Below are 25,441 nucleotides of genomic sequence, written 5' to 3' on the forward strand. Positions count from 1 at the left end.
ATGGCATGGAGAGAAATTCACGACACACAAAGCTTTCAAGAATCATCGGCTGGCGCATCTTCTTTCGGCGGATCTCGTGCATCTCGTTGTCTAGCCGATCGCACGCTTGCATCACACCGGGCTTCCCGCTTCTCTGCTGCATGAACTTCCGGACGGTGCTACAAGCGCGCTGGGCTTCCTCGAACGGAACGATTCCCTCCTCGACAGTTACCTCGTCATTTTCGCTTTCCACCGGCTCCTCACTGCACAGAATCTCCTCCGCAATCTCCTCCAGCGTGAAATACCCGCCAGTCGCGAGGCGCTCGTCGGCTTCGAGAAAGTCAGACAGCTCGATCTCCTCGTTCTCGTGCATCTTTTCCTCGGCAGGCAGAGCTTCCCAGATGTCGGGCAGCTCCGCATCCTGTGGCTCAGTTTGGATCTCCTCTTCGATGAACTTGGCCTTCGCGAAACAGTTCCTGATCGTCGAATTGCCGACCTGCTCCTGCCACGCCGGGCGACGTGTAGAGCGTCGAGCAACGTGAACTTGAACTCCTTTCCCTCGTCTATGGCCTCAAGCCGGCGGCATAGCAGGAGCTTCTTGTAGTGGCGCTTGAGGTTCTCTATGATTCCCTGATCCATTGGTTGCGAATTGGCTGTCGTGTTGGGTGGTAAGAAGACCAGTTGGATGTTGTTCAGCTCGAGCTCGGGAGGGTGGCCAGAGAAGTTATCGAGACAGACCAGCACTCTGCGTCCCTGCTGGCCGAGTCGTCCGTCCCACACACGCAACATCTCCTCGAAAAGCTCCGCCGTCATCCACGCCTTCGAGTTCGCCTTGTACTTGACCGGGATCTCTTTGTTCTTGAAGGCACGGGGTTTCTTGGAATTGCCAATCACCAGAAGAGGGAACTTCTCGCTGCCGCTCATGTTTGCCCCAACCAGAAGAGTGATCCTTTGCTTGCTTTTCTTTCCTCCAGTACACCGCTCTCCCCTGAAAGCCATGGTCTTGTTCGGAAGCAGCTGCCAGAAGAGTCCAGTCTCGTCCAGGTTGAAGACGTCGTCTGCGGAGAACTGCCCAAGTAAGGGCCGGAGAACCTGTTGTTACCACTCCAGAAGGGATTGCGAATCCACCGCTCCAGCTTCGCCCTGCACTGTCTTGAACGTGATGCCGTGGCGCTTCTTGAAATTGCCCAACCAACCGTCGCTCGCCATGAAGTCTGGGATGTGCATCAGCTCGGCCAGTTTCATCGCCTTCTCCTTGATCAGATCGCCGCTGATAGGCACATTCTGTCCTCTTGATTGCTTCAGCCACATGAGCACTCCCTCATCAAGCTTCGGGTCGTGAGCCTGCGTCAACTTCATGCGCTTCGATGGAAATCCAGCTTTGATTGCAGCCTCGATTGCATCCTTCTTGCTGAGAATGCCCTTCACGGTGGTTCTCTTAACTTCGACGCCCCATTTCTTGCTTATCTCCCTGGCCAACTTGGACTGATTCGGCTCCTTCTTCGCGGCATCGATGATCTCCTTCTTCTCCTTCAGCGTAAAGTCGGTTCGCTTGCGTTTCTGAGCTGACATTATGGGCTGAATTTGAAAAAAAATGATGTCACTGTTGTGCGTGTGCCTGCGTGTCTGTGTGTGCTCGCGCTTTTTTGTGTCTCGTTGTGCGTGTTGTGATTGGCTTGTTGTGGCTGGCATCGGGGAGAAGAATCGCGTGTTTTGACACAGTCTGACTATGCGCGTACGTATTGAGTTATGTTGTGCGCAGCTGGACTGTAGTTCGTCGCTTCGCCTTTGGACGTGAGTGTGATAATCGAGCACTGCGCAATACAGACTTTTTCACGACTCGTGCCTTTTAACAGTCACACAGTAGTGGCATGGTAGCGAGAGTAGAGGGTGGCATAGTAAATTTATTTTATATTGAATTTTGTCGGGACCGAGCAAAAGTGGTATAATAGCGAGAGTGGCATAGAAGCGAGGTGGCATAGTAACGAGCTTTGACTGTACATGATATCCACAGGATCTCCTTGGTCAATCAATTGAGTCAATTCCTCAAAGACGCAAAGTCGATGAGATATACATCATTTGCTGGGAGTAAATCCATGCTGACTGTCCACAAACAGATCCCGCGTCGCCATTTGCTTTACCGTAGCGTCCCTCACAACACTCTTCATGATTTTTCCTGCCACCGAAGTAAGACTGACAGGGCGGTAGTTTTCAGCAAGTTTTTTTTCCTCCCTTTCTTATGGATCCGGGTGACATTTGCCGTCCTCCAATCTTCAAGTAAAACACCCTCATCCAAAGATTTCTGGAATATCAGTCTCAAGGTGCCTGTGCTGGTGCCGGCCATTTCCTTGAGACATCGAGGGTGTAAACGATATGGTCCTGATGATTTGCTGCCTTTTAGATTCAGGAGCTTCTTCCTTACTTCCTCCTCAGTAATGTTGACTTGTTCACATTTACTAAATTATTCTCTGTGAAGACCCTACTAAAACAGTCATTTAGTGTGTTTTCTTTTCTCTGTCATTCTCTTTAACCTTCCCATCAGGTTGTGTTTTTACATCACTATCTTTCAAATTCATTTCCATCCCTTGTACGATGTACACAGCACATTTGTTTACGACTTTATGTGGAATCAATTGAAAGGTTAATCACATCAGTAAAGGAAGGGGAAGAGTGACGGTCATTTGCCCCGTCACACTCTTGTCGTATCTCCATTCCAACATTCTCACTTTTTTCATGATCATTATTTCGAACGAGCCAGGGTACCCGTCTCCGACTGGTTTGGAGATGTCTCACCCAAACTGAGCCAGTTTTTTGCAGTTTGTATTGGTAGAAATAGGAATTCAGTGTAACTATTGAGTGAGCAGATATTGCGACGGGTGAAGCCGGTAACCTTGGAAACCTCATTCCATTCCACCGGCTATGATTTCCAATCCATGCTTGTACCCCCGAAGTGCTGCCTGGGAGTGAGGGTGAAATTATAGAAACTCAGTTAGATGGGAAACTGATTTAGGCACTTTGTGGGCCGACTGCCTGACTATCTATTACACAATAGAAATACTGTTGCGAATCTGGAATCCTTGTGCACACAAACATACAGGTCCTATAGCTCAGTTATTTCGGTAAGTCTGTGTTTCTAGTTAGGGTCCCGTCCCTAGTCTAATGGGAATTAAATGTACGTGCGCTGTGCATTATTTTAATAGTTAGGATTTTTACATCCCTTATAACAACAACAACACGCCTTCACCTCGCTTCCTCCCACCATCCTCGACCGGCACTATTGCCCGCGTGCGTGTGAGCATGTACGTGGGCGGAGTCACGAGGACCTGACGCCTCTCTCGCCCAATCCGGGGAATGCGAGGAGGTTGCCGATGGTCGACAAATAGGGGCAGGCCACGCTGGAGCGAGGGCATGCCCGAAAACGAGGAAGTAGCAACGAATGCTTGCGTCCGTCGGCTTGAAGCGCTTCAGTCTGGTTTTTTTTGGCGCTGACTGCATCGCACGCTTGTGTCCAGTCTGCTGGAGTTCACGTCCAGTCTGCTGGAGTGCGCGTCTCTGTCCGGATCTGGGGCCGACTGCGTCACACGGATCTGAGGCGTCTCGCTGGCGCCTGGTTCTGCGGACCGCATCGCGACGCTGGTCTGGGTCGCTCGTCTCGGCGAGGACCGCACGAGGCGGGAAGGTCCAATTTCTTTGGGGGTATCTGTGTGTGTGTGTGTGTGTGTGTGTGTGTGTGTGTGTGTGTGTGTGCGTCTGTGTGTCTGGGGCCTCATCCTGAAGTATAAACTGGATAAGTGCTTTTCCTTGTACATTGCATTTCATATCTTATTATCGGATAACTCTGCTCCTTACGTGCTCCCCTCATTTCCCTATTGTTAATAAATATCCACATTTGTGAAATGTATCAGCTCGTTCATGTCCTTTCCTCCATTGGCTTAGCGTGATGCGTGTTGGAAAACTAGCAAGGCCGTTGTGCCGCCGTAAGGGGACATTTGGACCGACAGGACTTTGGTGACCGTCCGCTCGGGTCACACATGGTTCAAGTACGCTAGCGACTCGTTCCGTACGGGTGCCGTCGAGGGTGGGAGGACTCGATAACTCGCCACGTGGAGCTCGAGGTATTTTGAAAATTGGCAAATAACCCTGTACCACGTGGTAGAATTATTGACGCTTCACGGTCCGATAAGGGACCCGTACTTTTCGGAGTTTTCCGAAAAAGTACGATCTAAATTCCGGGCGTTCCGTGGAGTCAACCCGGCTGCTCCATCTGGCAGTCATGCTTGTCGCCGATGTCCTGTCTGCAACAATACTACATTTGTGCACCTAATGATAAAAGTTGAAGCATGTGTGTGTTTTCCATCTTTTGTCTAAAATCTAATTGCTGAGAATTACGTTTAAAAGACTATTTGATTTAGGATTTTGAGATAGTAACGGCAGGTTAAAAGTTCTCGCCAAGCCAAACTGAGTCACTGAAATCACACACACAGCACATGCTCAAAAGGCCTCGGTTGGCATTCAAACGTCATTTCAAAAGTCACGTATTCAGGCCAGGCGAGATCAGAGGAACGAGTCCAAACATACTATTTCGGCTTCGGGTCTGCAAAAAGACCAAATGTGAAGAGTGGGGCAGAAAGTCGAGAGGAGAGTGTTCCTGATGCAGCAGGAGGAGGACAAGTTCATCGGGATCGAGAAGAGGATGTTTCCTCGAGTTTGGCCTTGCACATAAGAAAGCTCAGGTGGTGCCTCTACCTGTAGGTCAGGTCAGGTATGGGAACATGTGCCAGAACAGCGCGTCGCTGCGTCCACTTTCCGCCAGTACTCCAGGGGCCTCCGTCTGGCCATCCCCCAGGCAGATGCCAGGCCCATCCCCATCTCCTTGAGATGATGGTCAACCTGCTGCAACCAAGAGGCACGTGGTCGGCCCACTGGCCTCCTCCACTCATGAGACTCCCTCGCTGAGAGAATCTGGTGAGCAGGATCAGCGTCAGGAAAACGAGCCACATGTCCATACAGCCGCAACTGATGCTCACGGACTATGCAGGTAACAAATCTCATCCGAGTCTCTCTCAGCAACCGCTCGTTGGACACAAAAACCGACCAGCGATAGCCAAGGAATCTCCAAAGAGACATGGTACCAAAGGAATTAAGTTTCCATCTCAGATCCTTGGTCAGAGTCCAAGTCTCACATCCATAGAGCAAGACTGGAAGTACCAAGGACCTGAAGATTCGGACTTTCGTCCTCCCGCACAGGTACCGGCAGCGCCACACCCCATGATCCAGTGAATCCATGACTCCCCAGGCCTGACCCAGATGCCTATTGAGCTCTGACTCACAGCCAGCAGAGACATGAATATCACTGCCAAGGTAAGTGAATCTCTCCACGACCTCAACATCCTCACCACAAACAGACACAGACAGGACAGCAGCATCCAAGATGTCACCGAAAGCCTGGATCTTAGTTTTGACCCAAGAAACCCGTAATCCCAGCGGCTCCAACTCCTCATTCAGCACCTCGAGGGCCCCCAAAAGGATATCTAAAGTCTCCGCAAAGATGACTGCATCATCTGCGAAATCAAGGTCCGAGATCTTGACATTCCCAAACGATGCACCGCACCTTGATCTCTCCGACATCCTCCCTAAAATCCAGTCCATACAAGTGCTGAAAAGTGTGGGGGCCAGTACACACCCCTGACGAACTCCAGCAACAACTGGAAATAAGTCAGAGATGGTACCATCACACATCACAGCACTCTCAGTACCAGAGTAGATTTCAGACATCAGATCGATCAGTTTTGGTGGCACCCCACGGAGACCAAGAATCCTCCAGAGGACATCCCGATTCACTGAATCGAACGCTTTACAGAGATCAACATAGGCTGCAAGCAGCCCCTGCCGAAACTCTCGTCTGCGTTCGGTGAGGACACGAAGAGCAAGGATACGGTCAATCGTTGACCTCTTTGGTATAAAGCCTGACTGCTCTGGACGCTGGTGCTCAAGCAGATGGTGGCGAACCCTATCAAGAATTATCCGAGCAAAGACCTTGCCCGGCACTGAGAGCAGCGTCACCCCTCGGTAGTTGTTGCAGTCTTGGCGATCACCCTTCCCTTTCCAGAGAGGAACAACAAGGCCCCTCTTCCAATCAGTTGGGATGATGCCTGTGTTCCAGGCAGAGCACAAAACTGCATGCAACGACACGAGTGCAGCATTTCCACCAGCCTTGAGAAGTTCAGCATGGATGCCACAGATCCCTGGAGCTTTGCCCCGTTTCAACTGGTTCACCGCAGCCCATGTTTCCACAAGCGAAGGTGGACCACAGTTGATTCGGGGGTCAGCAACAGGGATTGGAACACCATTGACGTCCAACTCGACAGCTGGTGGATCAGCCTGGTACAACCACTCAAAGTAACTGGCCCAGCGGGCCTTCACTTCAGACTCCTCTGTTAAGAGCCTACCACTCTCTGCTCTAACTGCAGTGTTCCGAGGGATGGGCTTGGATGATCGCAATGCGCGAATTCCCCTGAAAGCGGGACGAGAATCACCTGTCCACAGGTGATGCTCTAGCCCCTCACAGATTCCTCGCACATAGGCCTCCTTGACCACCCTTAGTGCACGTACAGTTTTACGCCTCAGCTCCCTGAACAGCTCAGCTGTGCCATTCAGCCTGGCCCTGCGACTCTGGTCAATGGTATCCAGTATCCCTTGAGAGACGAAATTCTTCTTTGCCCTGCGGTGAGTTCCAAGACATCCACGGGCAACATCAAGGACGGTGGTCTTGAAGGTAATCCATAACTCTTCAGGACCTCCCAAAGCACCCAGACCCACAAATGTCCACTTAGCTTGTTCGCAAACTCCTCAGCTACCCTCTCATCCCTGAGCTTGCCAACATCCAGCCTAGGCTGGGATGGTACCATTCTCCAGGATTTAAGGTGCAGCTTTAGAGTTGCTACAACAAGCCGGTGGTCAGTATTGAGGAATTGAGCACTCCGGTAGACCTTGCAGTTCTGGATCATCCTCCAGCGACCATCAATGATGTCATGGTCTATCTCCTTTGCCACACTGCCAGCGTTGGAATACCAAGTCCAGCGATGAGCTTGTGGGCGCTGAAACCATGAACCAGCCACCCTAAGTCCATGACTTCTTGCAAAGTCAAGAAACTTAGTGCTGTTCTGTTTCATAGTTCCAGACCCATGGGGACAAACACACACCTCATAACCATCCCTATCAGTTCCAGTCGATGCATTGAAATTCCCCAAGAGTAGAAGTGTATCTCGTCTGGGGCACTGATCAACCACAGACTCGAGCGTGGCGTAGAATGTGTCCTTCATGGTGAGGTCACTCGCCTCATTCGGAGCATAGACAGAGACCAGGGAAATGACACCTAAGGAGTGACGAATCCTTAGTCTCATAATACGCTCGTTGACCGGTGTTACCTCAATTATCATTGGGGTCAGCTTATTGTACACAGCTACCACAACTCCTTGGAAATGGTAACTATCAGAGCGACCAGACCAATAGTAGGTGTAACCACCCACCATTATCTCGCCGCAATCCGGTCTCTGAACCTCAGAGAGAGCTGCAATACCGATGTCCAAACGCTTGAGCTCAGATGATAACAGAGACAGGTGATCATCCTCTCTTAGGGATAAGACATTCCAGGCACCCACCCGAAGGGACCGCCTCAGGTTAACCCAAGGAGACCGCCGTCTGGTGGACGACACCTCAGCACCACTCTGACACACTCTTCCGCAATCTGAACCAGGGAGGTTACCCCGTGGTTTCCCTCCTATCAAAGATTGGGGGTCCCGAAGGCTTTGCCCCAACCCCGTCATCCGGTGAGCTGCCCTGCGAAGGGAAGGTGCACAGGAGGTACTCCCACGGAGTGGGTTTTCAGATTTTTTTGCGTTCATGTGTTTTGCGGAATGAAGGGTTTTATGGTGGCCGGAGTGCAAATGCTGCCACCAACCTCCTAATAAAAAAGTAACCCAACTGCAGGAGGACGTCCGCAGACACAGTACGGCACTAGATATGGATGGCCGTTGGCTCACAAGGAGCTCCTCCGCCCTTTGACAGGTTTTGTTTTTAATCCTGCTGGGTGTCCATATCCAAACACCCTCCTCACCAGAAAACCTGGTGGGGGAGACGGTTTAGTCGCCGACAACCTGACCATGGAACAGGTAAGGTTAGTACAGGTTTACATGATACCTGTAGCAGCTCACAGATCTGATCTGACCTGACAATCACTCAATTAAACAATCACTCTATTTTCTGTCTCACTCTATGAAACAAAGGCTGGTTGATGTGTTTTGGACTTTTTTTAATCATCAGTGTAGAAATACATATCCATTTTTTTCAAACCTGAATATCGTAGAAAATAAGTTTTAGGTTATTTTTTGAGGGGAATCCAAAATTTGACTTCGGGCATCCAAAAAATAATCAAAATTACATCAAATGGGTGTCTGTTTGTGCATCCTTTAAAAAAAAGGTCACGGGGAGCCCCGGCATAGGTGAGAAGTCAAAGTGAAGTGTGAGCATGGTACAAGTGGACTGACAAATGAACAGTGACGTTCATTACTGCACTATGATTTTGCCTCTGACTGAAACTAGTACACAGTTTAAAATGAAGAAACACAAGGGTATAGTGTTGATATACACTACATGGCCAAATGTATGTAGACACCCCTTCTAATTAGTAGATTCTGCTATTTCAGCCTCACCCATAGCTGACAGGTGCATAAAATCAAGCACACAGCCATACAATCTCCATAGACAAACATTGGCAGTATATTGAACCATACTGAAGAGCTCAATGACTTTCAACGTGGCACCGTCATAGGACGCCACCTTTCCAACAAGTCAGTTCATCAAATTTCTGCCCTGCTCCGGTTGCACCGGTCAACTGTAAGTGCTGTTATTGTGAAGTGGAAACGTCCTGGAGCAAAAACACGTCAGCCGCAAAGTGGTAGGCAACACAAGCTCACAGAACGGGATCGCCGAGTGCTGAAGTGCGTAGCACGGAAAAATAGTCCCTCATCAGTTGCAACTCTCACTACCGAATTCGAAACTGACTGGAAGCAACGTCAGCAAAAGCACTGTTCGTGAAGAGCTTAGTGAAATGGGTTTCCATGGCCGAGGAGCCACACTCAAACCTTAGATCATCATGCACAATGCCAAGCGTCGGCTGGAGTGGTGTGAAGCTCACCGCCATTTGACTCTGGAGGAGTGGAAACACGTTCTCTGGAGTGATGAATCACACTTCGCCATCTGGCAGTTTGACAGACGAATCTGGGTTTGGCGGATGCCAGGAGAACACTACCTGCCTGAATGCATAGTGCTAACTGTAAAGTTTGGTGGAGGAGGAATAATGGTCTGGGGATGTTTTTCATGGTTCGGGCTAGGCCACTTAGTTTCAGTGAAGGGAAATCTTAACACGACAGCATACAATGACATTCGAGACGATTCTGTGCTTCCGACTTTGTGACAACAATTCGGGGAAGGCCCTTTCCTGTTTCAGCATGACAATGCCCCCGTGCACCAAGTGAGGTCCATACAGAAATGGTTTGTCCAGATCGGTGTGGAAGAACTTGACCGGCCTGCACAGAGCCCTGACCTCGACCCCATCGAAAACCTTTGTGATGAATTGGAACGCCGACTGAGCCAGACATAATCACCCAAAATCAGTTCCCGACCTCACTAATGCTCTTGTGGCTGAATGGAAGCAAATCCCCACAGCAATGTTCCAACATCGAGTGGAAAGCCTTCCCAGAAGAGTGGAGGCTGTTATAGCAGCAAAAGGGGGACCAACTCCATATTAATGCCCATGATTTTGGAATGAGATGTTGGATGAGCACGTGTCCACATACTTTTGGCCATGTAGTGTGTGTCTGACAGCATGGTGCAGAGGTAGCACACTTCGGTAGTGTCCAGCCTGGGTTCAATTTCTGACCCAACTATAAACTATCGGATTGGTGCTTCACAGGCAGGGTGTTGCATCTCGAATGTGCCGTCCTTAGGATGAATGTTAAGCCAGGTATCCCATCTACTCGCACTCGCTGGTGGATGTCAAAGATGCACGGTGTCCTTCGCGAAGAGTCGGCGAGTTATCACCGGTATCCTGAATAAATGACAAATTCCTGACCTTTTCTTTTGCAAACCTACTTGCAAGTATGACAAATATGCCATTATATGCCATTATCCCCAACAAATATGCCAAATATGCCATTATAAACTTGCTTTTAGGATCAGGCTACTGTCTCGACAATCATATTTACTTGAAAATTGAAACTTGCTTTGCTATGTGGCTGACTGCAGTGCTATTACTATAATGGAAGAATATTAAAAGAGCGAAAATGAAACCCAGAAAACATGACTATTGACATAAATACACAAAATAAGCAACATACAATTAGTTTTGTACATAGAGTCGAGGCCTGTGGAGGAGCTGGAACACATAATGGACCATGGCATAATAGAATGAAACTAGATGGGCACTCGGTAGAACGCATACCTCTGCCACATAATGCCTGATCCATGGGAACATATCAGGTCCAATACATTTTTATATTATCATGCTATACACTACTATATCGTTTTTGGCCCAATCTCTCAATGGTGAAGAACCACTTTAAAAATTCTAGCAGTCGGATCCGGATCTTCACAAAAATCGAAACAATTCTTCCTTGTCACACCCCCAACCTGCCCACCAAGTTTCATCTGAATCTGTCCACAACTTTTTGAGATATCGTGCTATATATCGTTTTTGGTACCATCTCTCAATGGTTATGAATCATTTAAAAATTCATCCAGATCCGTTTCAATGAATCGTTCGTTCTCGAACGATGAATTGATGAATCAATTCGTTCTCGTCACAAACCTAAACCTGTCCACCAAGAGTTTCATCCAAATCTGTCCATAACTTTTTGAGATATCCTGCTCACAGACAGACAAACAGGGTGAAAACAAAACCTCCATCCACCTTTGGTGTTTGGAGGTAATAAAGTCTCATTTTGGTGAAATAATACTTTATGTTACAATAAGCAAATGAATACAAAATTGAAACAGATCACACAATAATTACATTTGCTTTGCAGAACCTGTTTTTTTCTGTGCAGATTACAGGCCATTCTAAATGATTTGCACAACTCAAAACGACTTAACACCATTTCAATTGTATAAAAATACATCATAGGTTTTAAAAAAATACTTTACCGATATTAAAGGAATTGGTGTCTGCATTTGTGTAACCACCAATTTCAAGTATTCAAACAATTGTAACTGCATTAATAATAATAACAATAATAATAATAATAATAATAAAACACAACAATCCACCACCATGAGAACTTGAATCTAATTTATACATAGCAAATAAAGTTTCCATTCGCTATTGTGGCCAAAAATGTAATATCAAATAAATTATTCTTTCCACAAACTGGTTGGCACGAGATGACTATTGAGCCACTGGTAGTGTGGTACAGCACGATTTAAAACTACCAACACGAGAGCTTTCAGAAGATGTGGGCAACTATGTACAAAGATTTGTTGAAGTTTTTCAACATTCCTTGATGAAAAACATTGAACATAAATCAGCAATATATTTGCAACTATACCATTAGGTATCGATGTAATATCGTGTTGTCATGGCATGGTCCATGTTAACTTAAAAATCGTAATCATAAAAAAATTGTTCGTACAACCTCAGATAATTCTCTTGATTTTGTTTTTATACGTCCACAACTAGGCTATGTGACATTTGACGGTTTCCAAGATGTGGCTGGATGTTTAGTTATATGATTATATCAATTTGGTTTGTCGATTGCCTGCATGTTTTACGATGACAATTCCTCATGCAGTGTTGAACCAAATCGCGATCAAGTACCACTCCCCAAATCTGTGAACCTAATGTTTATCGAAATAACACCTAACAGGCAATATAATAGGGAAGTAGGCAATATAACACGTAAAGTTTATAAAAAATTTGGGAGCGTGCATGACAGATCTGAGCTGTACTTGTGTAAAAAGGTGGACCAACGTCCTATTAGAAGTCAAAAACAACTGACAGTAGTGCATTAATAACCATGTATACTCACAATACTCTTGGCATTATATATACTGCATGCGCGCACACGCATACATGCGCGCACACGCATACATACACACACCAATTGCAATGTTATATGCCATTAATTTGCAAATATAATAAGCAAGTCTTTGAAAATGTTCTTCTTCAGACAGATGTACAAATGCAACACACAAAACAGTTGCGAGTCCATGCAGAACAGACCAATGCATGTTAAAAAGGGCGAAAGTTAAATGGAAAAAAAGAGAGGGTTAATGGATTGTTATTGTTTAGTGCAAGAAAGGAATGTCGATTTCCAGAACTAACAGAATGAAACATAATGTCATGGATATATCGACCAAAAAATCCCTCCACATTGATCCGCCACAATAAGATGTTTATTTTTTTATTTTTACAAATCGGGTATAACTGGACTTCAACGCTGTTTTATGGTCGAACTCTAAATTAGCGTAACACTTTCAGTTTATAAAACTGGATTATAATGAAGGAACCAAAATGACTGAACATTCATTCGATTGGTTTGAGGAACATGGGGAAACACCACACACAGTGAATCATGGACCATCTGCAAAGGACAGAACCTGCAAAGAAGATAATAATAATAATAATAATAATAATATTAATAATAAAAAATAAAAAAGGATAATCAAACTGAGGTTGTATGTGGACATAAAGGCAGGAAAGTGAAGTGAAGTGTAAAAAACAAGAACTAATGATCAAATCTAGCAATTCAGAGTTTTTGAAAAAATCAATCGTTTGTTCGACATTAAATCTAATGATGTACAGATTCATTCAATAGCACAATCATCATCTTATGCTTGTTGGAAACTACAGTAGTGCAGTGTACAACTGATGTGCTCTGCAGAGCACTGCTTGGCTGGCAAACTTTGTTTTATAAATAACGATCGACTGAGCTAAAATAAAATCATGACGATGAAAATCGTTTCCATGCAACTGGCACGCACGCACATCTTTTCTGGTGAGAAAATACCATAAAAAAAATGACATTATAAAGACCAAAAAAAAAAATCTGTCAATACTTCACCATAAAGCCACATGCACCCAGCCAAAACAGATTAAAATTCACAAGATACACTCAGTCATGAAGCACACAACACACATGAGCAAATGATAACTTAAACCCAAACAAAATCATGTTTCGTCTCAAGAAAAAAAAAGTATAATGATGTTGATGGTCTCTCATTTCTTCTGCTCGTCTCCTCTTCTTTCATCTTGAAGGATAGAAAAAGAATACTTTGGTGGATTACAAATATAAAGTGTATCGACTTAAAATTGTTGGATTTCATTTGGATGGACCACTTAAAGAATAATTTCAACCAATTTTTCCTGGTTAGTGTATAGGACTGCTAAATACAAATGACTACATCGTATTGGGGCTGGCAGGATGGCTAACATGTATACACACTCACCTATAAGCTGTCTAGCCTGGGTACGAATCCTGACCCAACGATAAACTTACATCCTGGTGTTTCACACGCAGGGTGATTCCTCAATGTGTGTGCCGTCCCATGGATGGATGTCAAACTAGGTGTCCTGTCTGCTGGAATTAGTTGATTGATGTTAAAGACATTACGGTGTCCTTTACGAAGAGTAGGCGAGCTATCAGTGGCAGCCTGAACAAATTCGAAATTCCTGCCCTAACTACTGCTGAGAAGGCAATGGCAAACCATCCAGTATAACCCTTACCAAGAAACTGCTTTGGCAGAACAACAGAACATGAATATATCGTATGGCATTATAATTTATTGTTCTATTGAAAATGTTGAATTAATCCATATCTTTATCATATCCTGTCTATAGCTATCCTATCCATCCTTTCGGCCCTGGTACACAGAATCCCGTGACAACACTGTTGCCGTCAAACAGAATGAAGAATTAGGATTGCTGGTTAAAGGCTTGTGTTGCTCTTTTGCTGCGACGAAGTAAAGGGTTAATGCTTGAAAAATCAGCTTCTTCTTGCTTCTCACAGTGGTTAGCATTCCTCAATCAACGTCCTGGAGATTTCTTTCATTATTGCAAACAGCTTGCTCTCTCTTAAGATGAAACATAATTTGGCAAGCCATAAACATCAACCTGAAAGTGTAAAGGGGAAACTTTCCAACCAGTCTCCTTCCTCAAAGTCGGGGTGGCACCTTGACAGATCGTGGTGGTGGTGCTTATGGTGTATACTCTTCCACTATCCCCTCCCTTGCCTGAAACAGGATCATCCTAGACTCTGCTCGAGCCTGAGTAGGCATCTCAACTCGGTGTTTGCTTCCAAAATCTCGTGTTCACAAGGTATGCATCCCACCCTGACCCCCTCACACCCAATGGCTCCTGAACTGTGTCCTCACACGAGAAGGTAGAGGAAGCTCTTTGCAACCTCAACCCTGATTTGGCGACAGGCCCATATATCATTCGTGATCATGTTCTCAAATCCTCCTCTTGCTTCTCTGTTTGTGCTTTCTTGCCTGTCCTCAGTTTGTCAGCTCCCACCTGCTTGGAAGGCAGCAAACATCTCTCCCATCCACAAGAAGGGTGCAAAAATAAACTTTCAACTACTGACCAGAAAGCTTACTTTCAATTACCGCATCAGCAAAGCCATGGAATCTATCATTGATGCTGATAGAAAGTGTTTCTTCTTTTCAAATAGCCTGATCTCTGATCACCAGTTTGGATTTTATCCCAGTCACTCCACTCTGGACATGCTGTTGCTCCTCTCTCAGCCATGGTGGGAAGCACCAAATATCAAACAAAATGTCAGGGCAGTCTCCTTGGATATACGAGTATATTTGGGCATTGACACACAGCATGGTATCTCGATCTGCTTGCCAACTGTGGAATAAAAGGTCACATTCATACCTGGCTTTCTGACTTCCTCCAATCACAATCAAGGCATTGTTATCAAATGAACCTCCTTCTTTCCTCTCCTATTGAAGGCTGGAGTGGTTCAAGGCAGTGTCTTTGGCCTCATCTTGTTTCTCATCTACCTCTCTGATACTCCAGAAATCCATCTCATCCTTTTAAAATTTTATTTTTTAATACAAATGACTACACATGAGGCATCCAAATAAATGCAAGGCAAACTGCAGCTGCATCTCCCACTGCTGATCTGGAATTGATTGGATGCTGGTCTGGTATATGGGAACTTGTCTTTCAATCATGGAAAATCTCATTCTCACCGAGTCACTCCAGAAGGATCATCAAATGAACATACCAAATTATTTCCATAGCCAGCCACTAGAAGAGGTTAACTCTTTTGATGTTATTGGCCTCACCGTTAGCCACCATCTCTCCTGGGTTGACCAGATCACAAAGCTGGCATCCACAGACTGGGCATCGTTTGCTGTTCCAAGTTATTCTTTCAAAGATCAGAAATACTCACAGCCTACAAGGCCTTTATCTGTAGTTCAATGGAGTACTGCTATCCCCTTTGGGCTGGCACCCCAGCATCACATCTGAGCTCTCAAAATGATCCCACAACGATGTTGATGCACAAGGCCATGTCTCATGGGTCAACCAGGTCTCACATCGCAAATAAGTCGATGACTGCCGTTTATTTTTTTCAATGCCTCTTCTGCTTTATCAACCTTCTGCCCCACCTCAGAAACTTCAGGATATATACATTGTTTCAGTAATCCCTTCTTGGTTAAACTTGCTAAATCCAGGCTGACAACACACCTAAACTCTTTAGTTCCTCTTTTTTTTGTTGTTTGTTGAATAATATTCCTCGGGCTGTTCAATCCCAATCTTCCCACCAGGGCTTTAAGCAGGTAGGTGGTGCAATACTATCTCACTTCATCCCCCATCCATACCCACAATCCTTTCTACCCCAAATGAATTCTACTCAACACTCTTACTTGCAGGTTATTTGTTTTTCTCCTCTCAGCTCTCTCCTCTTTTTTTTTTTCCTGTTCATTTATTCCTTTGCTTATCGGGTCCAACCTTTACCCCTCTTTCCCACCATTAGTTGATTGCCTTTTTTATGCTTTATCACCTCCCCGTTGTGACTGTTTTTATACCAATAAAAGTGTTTTTACAAAAACAAACTGCTTTGTATCGGTCGAGTAGCATGATTTTGACATGGTTTGATGTGTACGTGTGTAATGTGCACCAGCCAAGAAACTTCTTAAACAGTGAACAGTTCTGTGTACAGTGTTAAAGGCAATCTACAAATTATGTACCTAAATGTTGTAATTTTTGACCCTGACCTCATATTCTGATATTGTCCTTTCCTTGCACATTAGTTGTGCATCTTCTAAATCTTCTACCCATCATATATACTCTCAACCAATGCTATTATTCTCATACTTAAACAACATATCCTCCCCACACCCTTTTTAATCTGTGTATGTTGTAGGTAGATGATCCATGACATTTTATGTGATACGGCATGTGCACGAAGCATCCTTCTTCTTTGGGGTTTGCAAGCTTCGTTGACACATTTAAAACAAAGGGTCAGCCAGGTATGCATTGTGCTTCAGCACATACACAGCCATAGTTGCTCCTCTGGCCACACAGCCATAGTTGCCCCCTGGCTCATGGGTGGTGTGGCTTTTGTATATCCCATGATCATTGAAATGCATCATGTATTGTCAATCCTAACATTACTTTTATTGACACCCTGCACCAAATGTGCAGTCAAAATATGCCCATCTTGTGTACGTAACATTAATCAAATTTCTCTTCCGAGTTTCTGTAAAGTTGTGCGAGCATGTGGAAGCGTGGTCCCCATTCTTGCAGGTAATTGTAATTCTGATCATTGTCACATGAAACAGATGTGAGTGAACTAAGTGAGCCAGCCACCGAACCAACACCTTCATAGTCATACGCTTGGATTGAGTCGTATGGAGGAATACCAGGGTCTCTATCGGCTTCTCTGACTCGAGTGTTTATGAACGAAGTGATGTCCAAGGAATCGTTTGGTTGCTGGAGAACCACATTGGGGGAATATTTCTGTGGGCCATTGTGCAAACGTGTGGGTTCCAGGTCCTCTCTGGGCTTTGAAGTAACAGCCATTCCATTCTCAGGCCGCTGCAAAGCTGAGATATCAAAGGCTTCCGTGTCTTCTTCACCACCACCTTCATCGTCATAGCTGATGATATTATCAAGTGCATCATCCTCCTCCAGCATAAATGGTTCCTTTTGTTGTCGTCGTAATGTGAGGAACAGGACAATGATTACTGGAAATAAAACAACAAATGATTACACGATGGAAGGAAATGAAGCTTTAGTCGCACAATACAGGAAACAAACCATTAATTATACAATGGGGGGGGAGGGGGGGAAACAAAGTAGTAAATGCACAGTGGCCTTGATTATGTCTGTTTATAAACATATTGATTTGTAAAATGGATGAATTGGGCTGGGAGACAACTCACCCAGGAGGATGAGGAAGCATGCAAGAATGGCTACAAGAGCCTCCATGCTGAGGCCTGCAGGTCCATGTGAGGCCCTTGTTCCACAAACAACTGGAATGCCCTTGGAATTACACTTGCAGATGCTCAAAGTTAAAAAAGATACATTTGCTTGTGGTGGAAACCCACTGTCCATTACTTGGACTGGCAGCACATAGTGGCTCACATCTCTCCTGTTGAAATGATCGCGCTTTGAAATTATACTCGCTGTATTGTCTGCAAGAAAAATTCAGGACTTTAACGTGGGGGGGGGGGGTAGGGGGTGAGGGGAATCAACATTTCAATATTGTAGGCAAGAGCATGAGGCTAACCCAATGAAGCATCTCTGCAATAATTCCTGCTTTACATACTCAGGTTGTCCTGCAGAGTGAAGTTGGGGTTGCTGTTGGTTCCTTTGGTTAATGTAAAGTGAAATATCGGTCCATTTGATGGCTCATCATGGTCAACTGCACTGAGTACATGTAATACCTGCAGCAAAGGAAGTGTAAAACATAAGTATTAGAAGTAGGGACATTTCCACTATTGGTGTTTGTTGGGCTTAACCATCATCCCATTTTTTGTTAAACACCTAAATTGGTCTCCCCCTCCCACTTTTTGTGACATCATATGAGCTCTTCCCCATTCTTGCCACCATACTTCGTATAGAAAAGCGAAGAATCAATGCAGTCATTGATTCCACTTATAGCTTTGCTGGAGCTCAAAAATGGCAAAACAAATAACCTACAGCAAATGCAATTAAATATTATTCTGGTAACAAAACAGACAAAACCACAATAGTTTGTTAACAGTGGCTTTCTTTCCAAATTAGACTTCATCTTATAAATAAATGTCATTGTCTGTCTGTGTAAAACACCAATCACGCCAAAACTACTGGGCCAATTGTCACCAAACTTGGCACATGGACCAAGTTCGACTTCATGGTGAACATGGGCTACTTGGTTTCATCTGTAGTCATGGAGGTTCGGGAGGGAAGGTTGACGAAAATTCTCCATGCAATTGTGTAGTGCCACCCGGTGATAGTGGCAGAGGGTAATACAAGCCAGCTATGGAGATAACTTGCATTTTTGTACTATACACGTCTCCAGAGAGTGGGAAAGCCCCAAAACCAACCTCCACTAATCAGGGGACAGGGTGGGGTGGGAGTCCTGAGGAAAGGGGGTGGGGTGGGAGGAGGGTGTGTGTGTGTGTGTGTGTGTGTGTGTGTGTGTGTGTGAGAGAGAGAGTGAGAGACAGAGTGAGAGTGAGAGTATATATATATATATATATATATATATATATATATATATATATATATATATATATATATATATATATATATATATATATATATATATATATTGTTGTGGTTGACCAAATTCGCAAACCACCATTCAGGTCCCTTAGGTGAGATATCTCGGTAAGTATATGTGTAGTTAGGCCCAAACCCGTTGTCTAGAGGGAATAAATGTCATTCATGAGGGCTGCGACTCTTCAGGATAGCCGTTTTTCTTTTACTATCTTTATTTTGGACCAACCGCCATTATTACCACCACCAACCACGTCTCAACAGCCATCACAACAACAACCACCAACCACAACGCCGCTTCACCACAACCGCCACGACCTTTACCGTCACAACTCGCCACCATCGCATCACCGTCATCTCGCGCCACTCGTGGGCACCGATGCTGGACTCGTGTAGGGCGTGACCCGAGCAGCGTGTTCAAAAGCATCGCGGACTTACCGCAGAAAAACGGATCAAAAACGACTCACGCCCACTTTTGTTCCGTCCAATCGGTGAGCGAGGGGCGGTTTGGCCCCGCCTCCAGGGCGTTGGAGGGCGGTCGCTATATGCAAATTCATGGATCAAAAAGCATTCACGCCCACTTTTCCTCGGGCCAATGGGGAGCGAGGTGAAAGGTCGGAGGCAGAGGGTCAAAGATGAAAGAGCGAAGTGAAGAGGACGGAGCTGTGGAGAGGCGGCGGCGGCGAAGGCGGTTGAGGGGGTGCTCGCGTCGGATTCGGGGAACTGCGGAAGGAGAGGCCGGCGGCGCGACCGAGGTCGTGGTGGAGACGCTCGTCGCGGGACCCGAGATTTTGTGAAATCCTCCTTTCCCCGAGCATCAGCAACCCCCTCCTGTTTCCCCCCGCACTGAGATAGTGCGACAAAAGGGGGCCCCCTACCAGACACTATCCGCGAGGCCCGCGGAGTTGAGGCACCACCGCCGCTCCGCGTCTCATCATCAGACGGGTAGGCCCGACACGGTCTCGGCCCCAGGCCCGCCTACCCCCCTCATCCTGGAGGGTGGTTCTCTTTTCTTTTGCTTTGGGAATATGTGTTGTCGGCGCCGTCTGTGAAGTAAAATTGTATAAGTGTTGCCGAGTGCCCGGTAGTCGGATAGATCTGCATTGTTGCATTTGCTTTTTGCCTTCTTCTTTTACTTGTGCTTTTGGTGGAATTGTATATGTGTGCTTTCCGTTCATCGCGAAATAAATGTGCTTATTGTTGAACTGTTTTCCCGCTTCGCTTCGTCATTTCTTTCATTGAATCCCCATCTTGCTTCACGTAAAGGGTTGGTCGTGGGCTAAGACGCCCGATAATTAATCGAACCGTCGAGGCCGACGAATAACACCGCTCGGTTATCCCGATAGTACGGAACGGGTCGCTTAAGTGGCCCGTGTCCGAAGTCGACCTGCGGCGAGGTGCGATCGCCCGGTCTACCCTCCGTGTGGGTACTTAGGTAGGTCGAATTTGGCGAGCAACCCTATCCCACGCGGGGGCCGATTGGCTCTATCGCGGTGAGACCGAAAGGTCCACCCGTGACTGGTTCCCGGCGTTAGTCCGAGAGGGTCACGACTGGATTGTCCGTCCGGTGGGCGACGTGCCGCGATTCGAGTTACGTGGCCGTTCGCACGCCGGCGGGCGCGAATCCGCAACACTGGTGTCAGGTCGTGCGATACAAACCCATCGCCCTCCTCACGGCACTGGTAACGGAGAACGGGAAAACGGGCTCTCCTGTCTCCAATTAAATTCACGGGAATCGGTCCAGGGGTGAGAGGAGCGACCCCCGATTCCCTCCAAATTACGAGCGAGCTAAATTAACCCTTCACGAGAAGCAAGATGGCGTCTCAAGGCGAGCGGGAGCCGGGGGTATTAGAAATGGATGTAGAATGTGTAGGATCCATGGCTCAGGATGAAATCCCCGTGCAGGAAATGTTAATAGTACTGGAAAACGAACCCGCCCAACTGAACCCAGAGCCCGAAATGGGTGCGGCAGCGGCCGCGGCGTATGACACCTCCCCTTCCCCTCTCCACCAAAACCCTTCCCCAACCCCTGCCGAAACGGCTCACTCAAGCGCACCCGACATGGCCCAGCTATGCGCCATGCTGGCGGCAATGACAAACGAAATGAAAGGAATGAACGAAAAGATGGATACAAATACAAATGAAATGAAAAACGAAATGAAAGGCATGAACGAAAAGATGGATACAAATACAAATGAAATGAAAAACGAAATGAAAGGCATGAACGAAAGGATGGATACAAATACAAATGAAATGAAAAACGAAATGAACAAGCAAATAAACGGAATGGAAGCAAACATGAAGGAGGAAACGAAAAAGCTGCGGGGTGAGACGCAGAACATGGGTCGATGCCTGCAGGCGGGCATGAAGGCCGTTAGCAGGGAACTCAAAATGGCGACTCCACGTGTAGGAGCGAACGAGCTGGAAGGGGGTGCAGCGGCTGACAGGCCCGCGGTGGAGGCGGGTAAAAAAATAATTCGGGGGGCGTGTTGGGCGAGGGTCGTGACAGAAGAAGCGACGGTGACCGAAAGGGAAAAAATTAAATGGGGAGACCAAAACGTGCGAGACGAGACACGAGGTGACGACAAAGGAAATAAAAATAGTTGAGACAAGGGAGGTAAAGGGTGAAGAGTTGGCAGAGACACGGGAGACAGAAAAAATAGAGGGAAGACTACACGATGAAGACGGGGTAAGTGACGCACACACACACACGGAGGTAGTGGAGGAGAATGGGGGTGAGCTCGCGGAGCGTGTAGGGACCCGGTGCGAGCAGCGGGATAGCCTCCTCCAGGAACGAGGGGAGGGAGTCTGCCCCCTTGAGGCGAGTCACGACCAGGTGAGTTTGGTCGTGCTTTGCGAGGTTGAGGAGGAGTGCTGCGAACGGGTGCTCGGAGAGCTTGGGGGGTATAGAGGCCCCGGAGACCCTTGTGGGGACACGAATCCCCAGTGTGGTTGTCCCTGTGTGTGTGGTGCGGGGCGTGGGTGCGTCCCCGTGTGTGGGGGCGGCCCCGTGTGTGGGTGGTGTGGTGGCGAGTGTGCCGGAGTGTGTGCTTCCCAGCACGCCGTGTGTGGATGAGGCGCCGCGGTTGGGTGCCCCCGCGTGTGTGGGTGGGGGACGGTGTGTGGATGGGGCACCGCGGGTGGGTGCCCCCGCGTGTGTGGGTGAGGCACCGTGTGTGAGTGAGGCCGTGAGTGTGGATGAAACGGCCAGTGTGAGTGAAGCACCGCGGGTGAGTACCCCCACGTGTGTGAGTGAGGCACCGCGGGTGAGTGCCCCCGCGCGAGTGGGTGGAGCGCCACGTGTGAGTGGTGTGGGTTATGCGGGGGAGGCCGTGTGTGTGGGAGAGCGGTGTGTGGGGGGGGTGTCGGTTGGCATGCGGGGGCGCGCGGCCGCGTCTCCCGGTGTGGGTGTGGTGGAGTGGAGTGTGGGCATCGTGGCATGCAGGTGTGCGTGGGTCGAATGGCGACGACGGCGACATGAAGGGAGGGAAAGCCGAGTGGCGGCTGTGGTTGTTTCGGGGGCCGTGCCGGGTTCACCCAGCGGTGGGCGCGGGGTCCGTGCTGTGCGGCACACGGGGCCGCCGCGTGCTCGCTTGCGGGGGTGGAGTCCCGGTCCGGGGGCGCGCGCGGTGGATTTGCCGGTCCCGCGGACGGACAAAGTTTGGGCAGGATAATGGATTTGGACCGGACGGGTTCTCCACGCGATCGTGTGTGTTGAGCTCCGACGGGCAGGGCACATGTGTTCGCGTGGGGAACCCCTCAAGACGTGGGGCTTGTGTTTTTTTTTATGCGCGCGGTGACGTCGTGGCTGCGCGTGGGGTTGGAGTCCGGCGGGGGGGGGGGTGTCCCTGCCGGATGGTGCCGTCCGGGGAGGGGCGGGGAGCACGTGCGGCTGCATGGCGTCACAGGCGGGTGTAAAGTGCGCAAGCTCTGAGTTTCCGCGCTGGTGCTGCGCATGTAAGGAAAAAAAAAAAAAAATAAAAACAGCGGGCCTCACTTTCGGGTGCGCAGGGTTCCTGGGCGGGGGGTGGAGGACCCCCTTGACCCTGGGCACGGGATGGAGACTGGTTGGGGGGAAGGGTTAGCTTGGTTGGACCGACTTCATGGGGCAGGGGTGAGTGAGTCCTCATGGAGTCCGTGGAATGGATTAGGTAGAGGGATTTAGTGAGCTTTAGGTTGGGAAATAGGGTGATCTATTTGGAGACAGTGACGGACTTGTGGATGTGTAGCGGGGATGTAGTTTAGCGGCGTAGTGTTAAAAGGAACGTGCTATAGTTTGGGGGACGACGTGGGAGCACGAGTTGGTTTGGGGGTGTGGTTGGAGGGATGGCAGGGTTCGGCGGTGTGTGTGTTGAAGAGTTGTGAGGTGAGGACATGATGAGTGAGTGAGGCCAGCGGGTCTGTGTGAGTGGGGCGAGTCTGGAATGCATGGTGCGATGAGTGATTGGGGGGAGGAGTGACTCCCGCCCAAGGGACCCCGGGGTCAGTGTAGAGTGAGTTAGGGGGTTAGTCAAATTTACAAAATGGAGGTTGTTTTGTTGTTGGTGTGAATGTAGGCTCGAAACCCGTTTGGAGGGGTGCAGGAGCCCTGTTGACGGGCTAGGGAGCGTGGCTGCGAAAGGTGAGTATCGCTGAGTGGGTACCCCGGGCACCAGGCTAGTCGGCCGTGGTAGGCCAAGGGCCCATGGGGGGCCGGGATAGCGTAGTGGGCACGGGTGACCCTCGGAAAGGGGCCTGGGAAGCCAGCCTGCCACGTGTGCGTTTCAGGGGAGGTGCCATGGAGGGCACTCCCCGGTGTTAGGGAGCTGGTAGGCTCGGAGGCAGTGTAGTGCCCGGGGGTGCCATAGCGGGAGATTCGGCAGAGGGTCGTGCCTGCCAAAGGGAGCCACGTGTCCCAGCCATGAGACCGTGTGAGGGCACGGAGAGAAAATTGGGGGGCGATGCCCGAAATTGTGAGGACACCAACACAGGCGACGGGAATCTGGGTTTATAGAACCAATAGTTTAAGCGAGAGGCGCTTGTTGAAAGCCCCGGGGTAGTTTAACAGTTAAATGGTTAGGGTAGATTCGGAGATGTACCCCTCCACACCATCCATCCCCTCGCTGTCGTTGTGGGCCGCTGGACCCACTTTGGTTATAGATCGCCGAACTCTGGGGAGGCCATTCTGAGGCTTCGTTGGGCCTCGACACAGGACGTTAGCTCTCCCTTATTCCCCTCCGGGAAGGGAACGTAGGGGTTGGGAGTAGGCTAGGTGACAGGATAGGTTAGCCGAACAAGGACGATAAAGGGGGTTAGGGGACGATTTATAGTGGGGAAGTAAAAATAAAAACAACAAAAAAATAAGTTGGGGCTAAATTGGGGTTTGACAAATTAAGGGAGTGGGTATGTACAGTGACAGGCAAAGGCGATAGGTTGGGAGGGAGACAGGTAGGTAGGTCCGATCCCACCTTCCAAGTGGCCAGCACCACCGCACTCCCTCCACCAACCTCCACTGAACGGCAAAGGTTGGCCAGCTTCATCTGCTGGCTGCGTTGCTGCAAGGCAGAGGCCGGCCCACTTCATCGGCAGCTGTTGTTTTGCTGCAAGGCCTGTGCCGGCTGGATCGTCTGCAGCTGCTGTGCTGCAAGGCCTGTGCCATCGGCTGGCCGTGTTTTGCGTCAAGGCCTGTGCCGGCCAGTTCATCTGCCGGCTGTGTTTGCCTGCAGCGGCCTTCTTCTGCAGGCTCTGTTTGCCTGCTCGCCTTTGCCATGCCATGCCCACTGCCCCTGTTCACCAGCCCCCGTTCAATTTTGCTTTGCCCTCCCCCTGTTCATTGCCATGTGCGCCAGGATCAAGGCAACAGTTTGCAAGCTGCAAGAACTGCCCTGTTGGCAGCTACAACACGGGCCTGCAGTGGCGGCCCGTGCACCGTGGTTCAGTTCAAACCATTCATCCATCCATTCGTTGTGTTCATTGCGTGTGCCACTTGAGCTGGCACGGAGACTACGTTGTGCAGCCCATGCACCGTTGTGGTTCACTGCGTTCAGTTCAAAAGGGAAGGCCTTGGACTGCGTGTGGGCAGCCGGCCACGTTCCCTGTCACCTGCATTCTTTGAGCCAGAGACTGCAAGTGAGCAGCCTGGCTCCCTGCTCACTGCTTTCCTTTTGCAGAGTTCATTGATCCTGGGCCATGGTTTAGTGTAAAATTTGTAAGTTAAGGTTAAGATGTACTGTAAATATGAGTGCGCCCCCGGCATGTTTGTCTTAGCGCCGGCAATTTTATTTAAGTCGTCCGTGTGAGTGAGTTTGTTTAGGTAGTTACTCAGCCCTTAGGTTATTTATTTTGGGGACACGAATACCATGAATGTCGCACTCAGGGATCCATAGGTAAAATGTACTAGGGGAAAACTACACATGATGGCACACGAAAATTTGACGACTCGGGACGAGTCTGTAAAAAGGGGAGGGGGTAGTGTTGTGGTTGACCAAATTCGCAAACCACCATTCAGGTCCCTTAGGTGAGATATCTCGGTAAGTATATGTGTAGTTAGGCCCAAACCCGTTGTCTAGAGGGAATAAATGTCATTCATGAGGGCTGCGACTCTTCAGGATAGCCGTTTTTCTTTTACTATCTTTATTTTGGACCAACCGCCATTATTACCACCACCAACCACGTCTCAACAGCCATCACAACAACAACCACCAACTA

General features: G+C 48.2%; 1 protein-coding gene and 1 long non-coding RNA gene across 2 annotated transcripts in view; one reads left to right on the forward strand and one right to left on the reverse strand.

Moving 5' to 3' along the window:
• LOC147014306 (uncharacterized) overlaps positions 1-25,441 on the forward strand; it is a 50,942-nt gene that overhangs the window by 6,956 nt on the left and 18,545 nt on the right. The window lies entirely within an intron of this gene.
• The window catches only part of LOC147014307 (cadherin-7-like), a 48,937-nt gene continuing 34,473 nt past the window's right edge, over positions 10,978-25,441 (reverse strand). The window contains exons 9-11 of the mRNA XM_085852208.1: positions 17,820-17,937; positions 17,434-17,685; positions 10,978-17,235 (exon numbers count right to left, since the gene is read on the reverse strand). Of these exons, the coding sequence (XP_085708334.1) occupies positions 16,724-17,235; positions 17,434-17,685; positions 17,820-17,937 (882 nt within the window). The 3' untranslated portion in view covers positions 10,978-16,723. The remainder of the gene's footprint in view (positions 17,236-17,433; positions 17,686-17,819; positions 17,938-25,441) is intronic.

The sequence above is a fragment of the Eptatretus burgeri genome, chromosome 13, assembly GCF_056783735.1.
Source record: "Eptatretus burgeri isolate ZD-2024b chromosome 13, Ebu_testis_v1, whole genome shotgun sequence".
In the NCBI taxonomy this organism is placed as follows: Eukaryota; Metazoa; Chordata; class Myxini; order Myxiniformes; family Myxinidae; genus Eptatretus; species Eptatretus burgeri.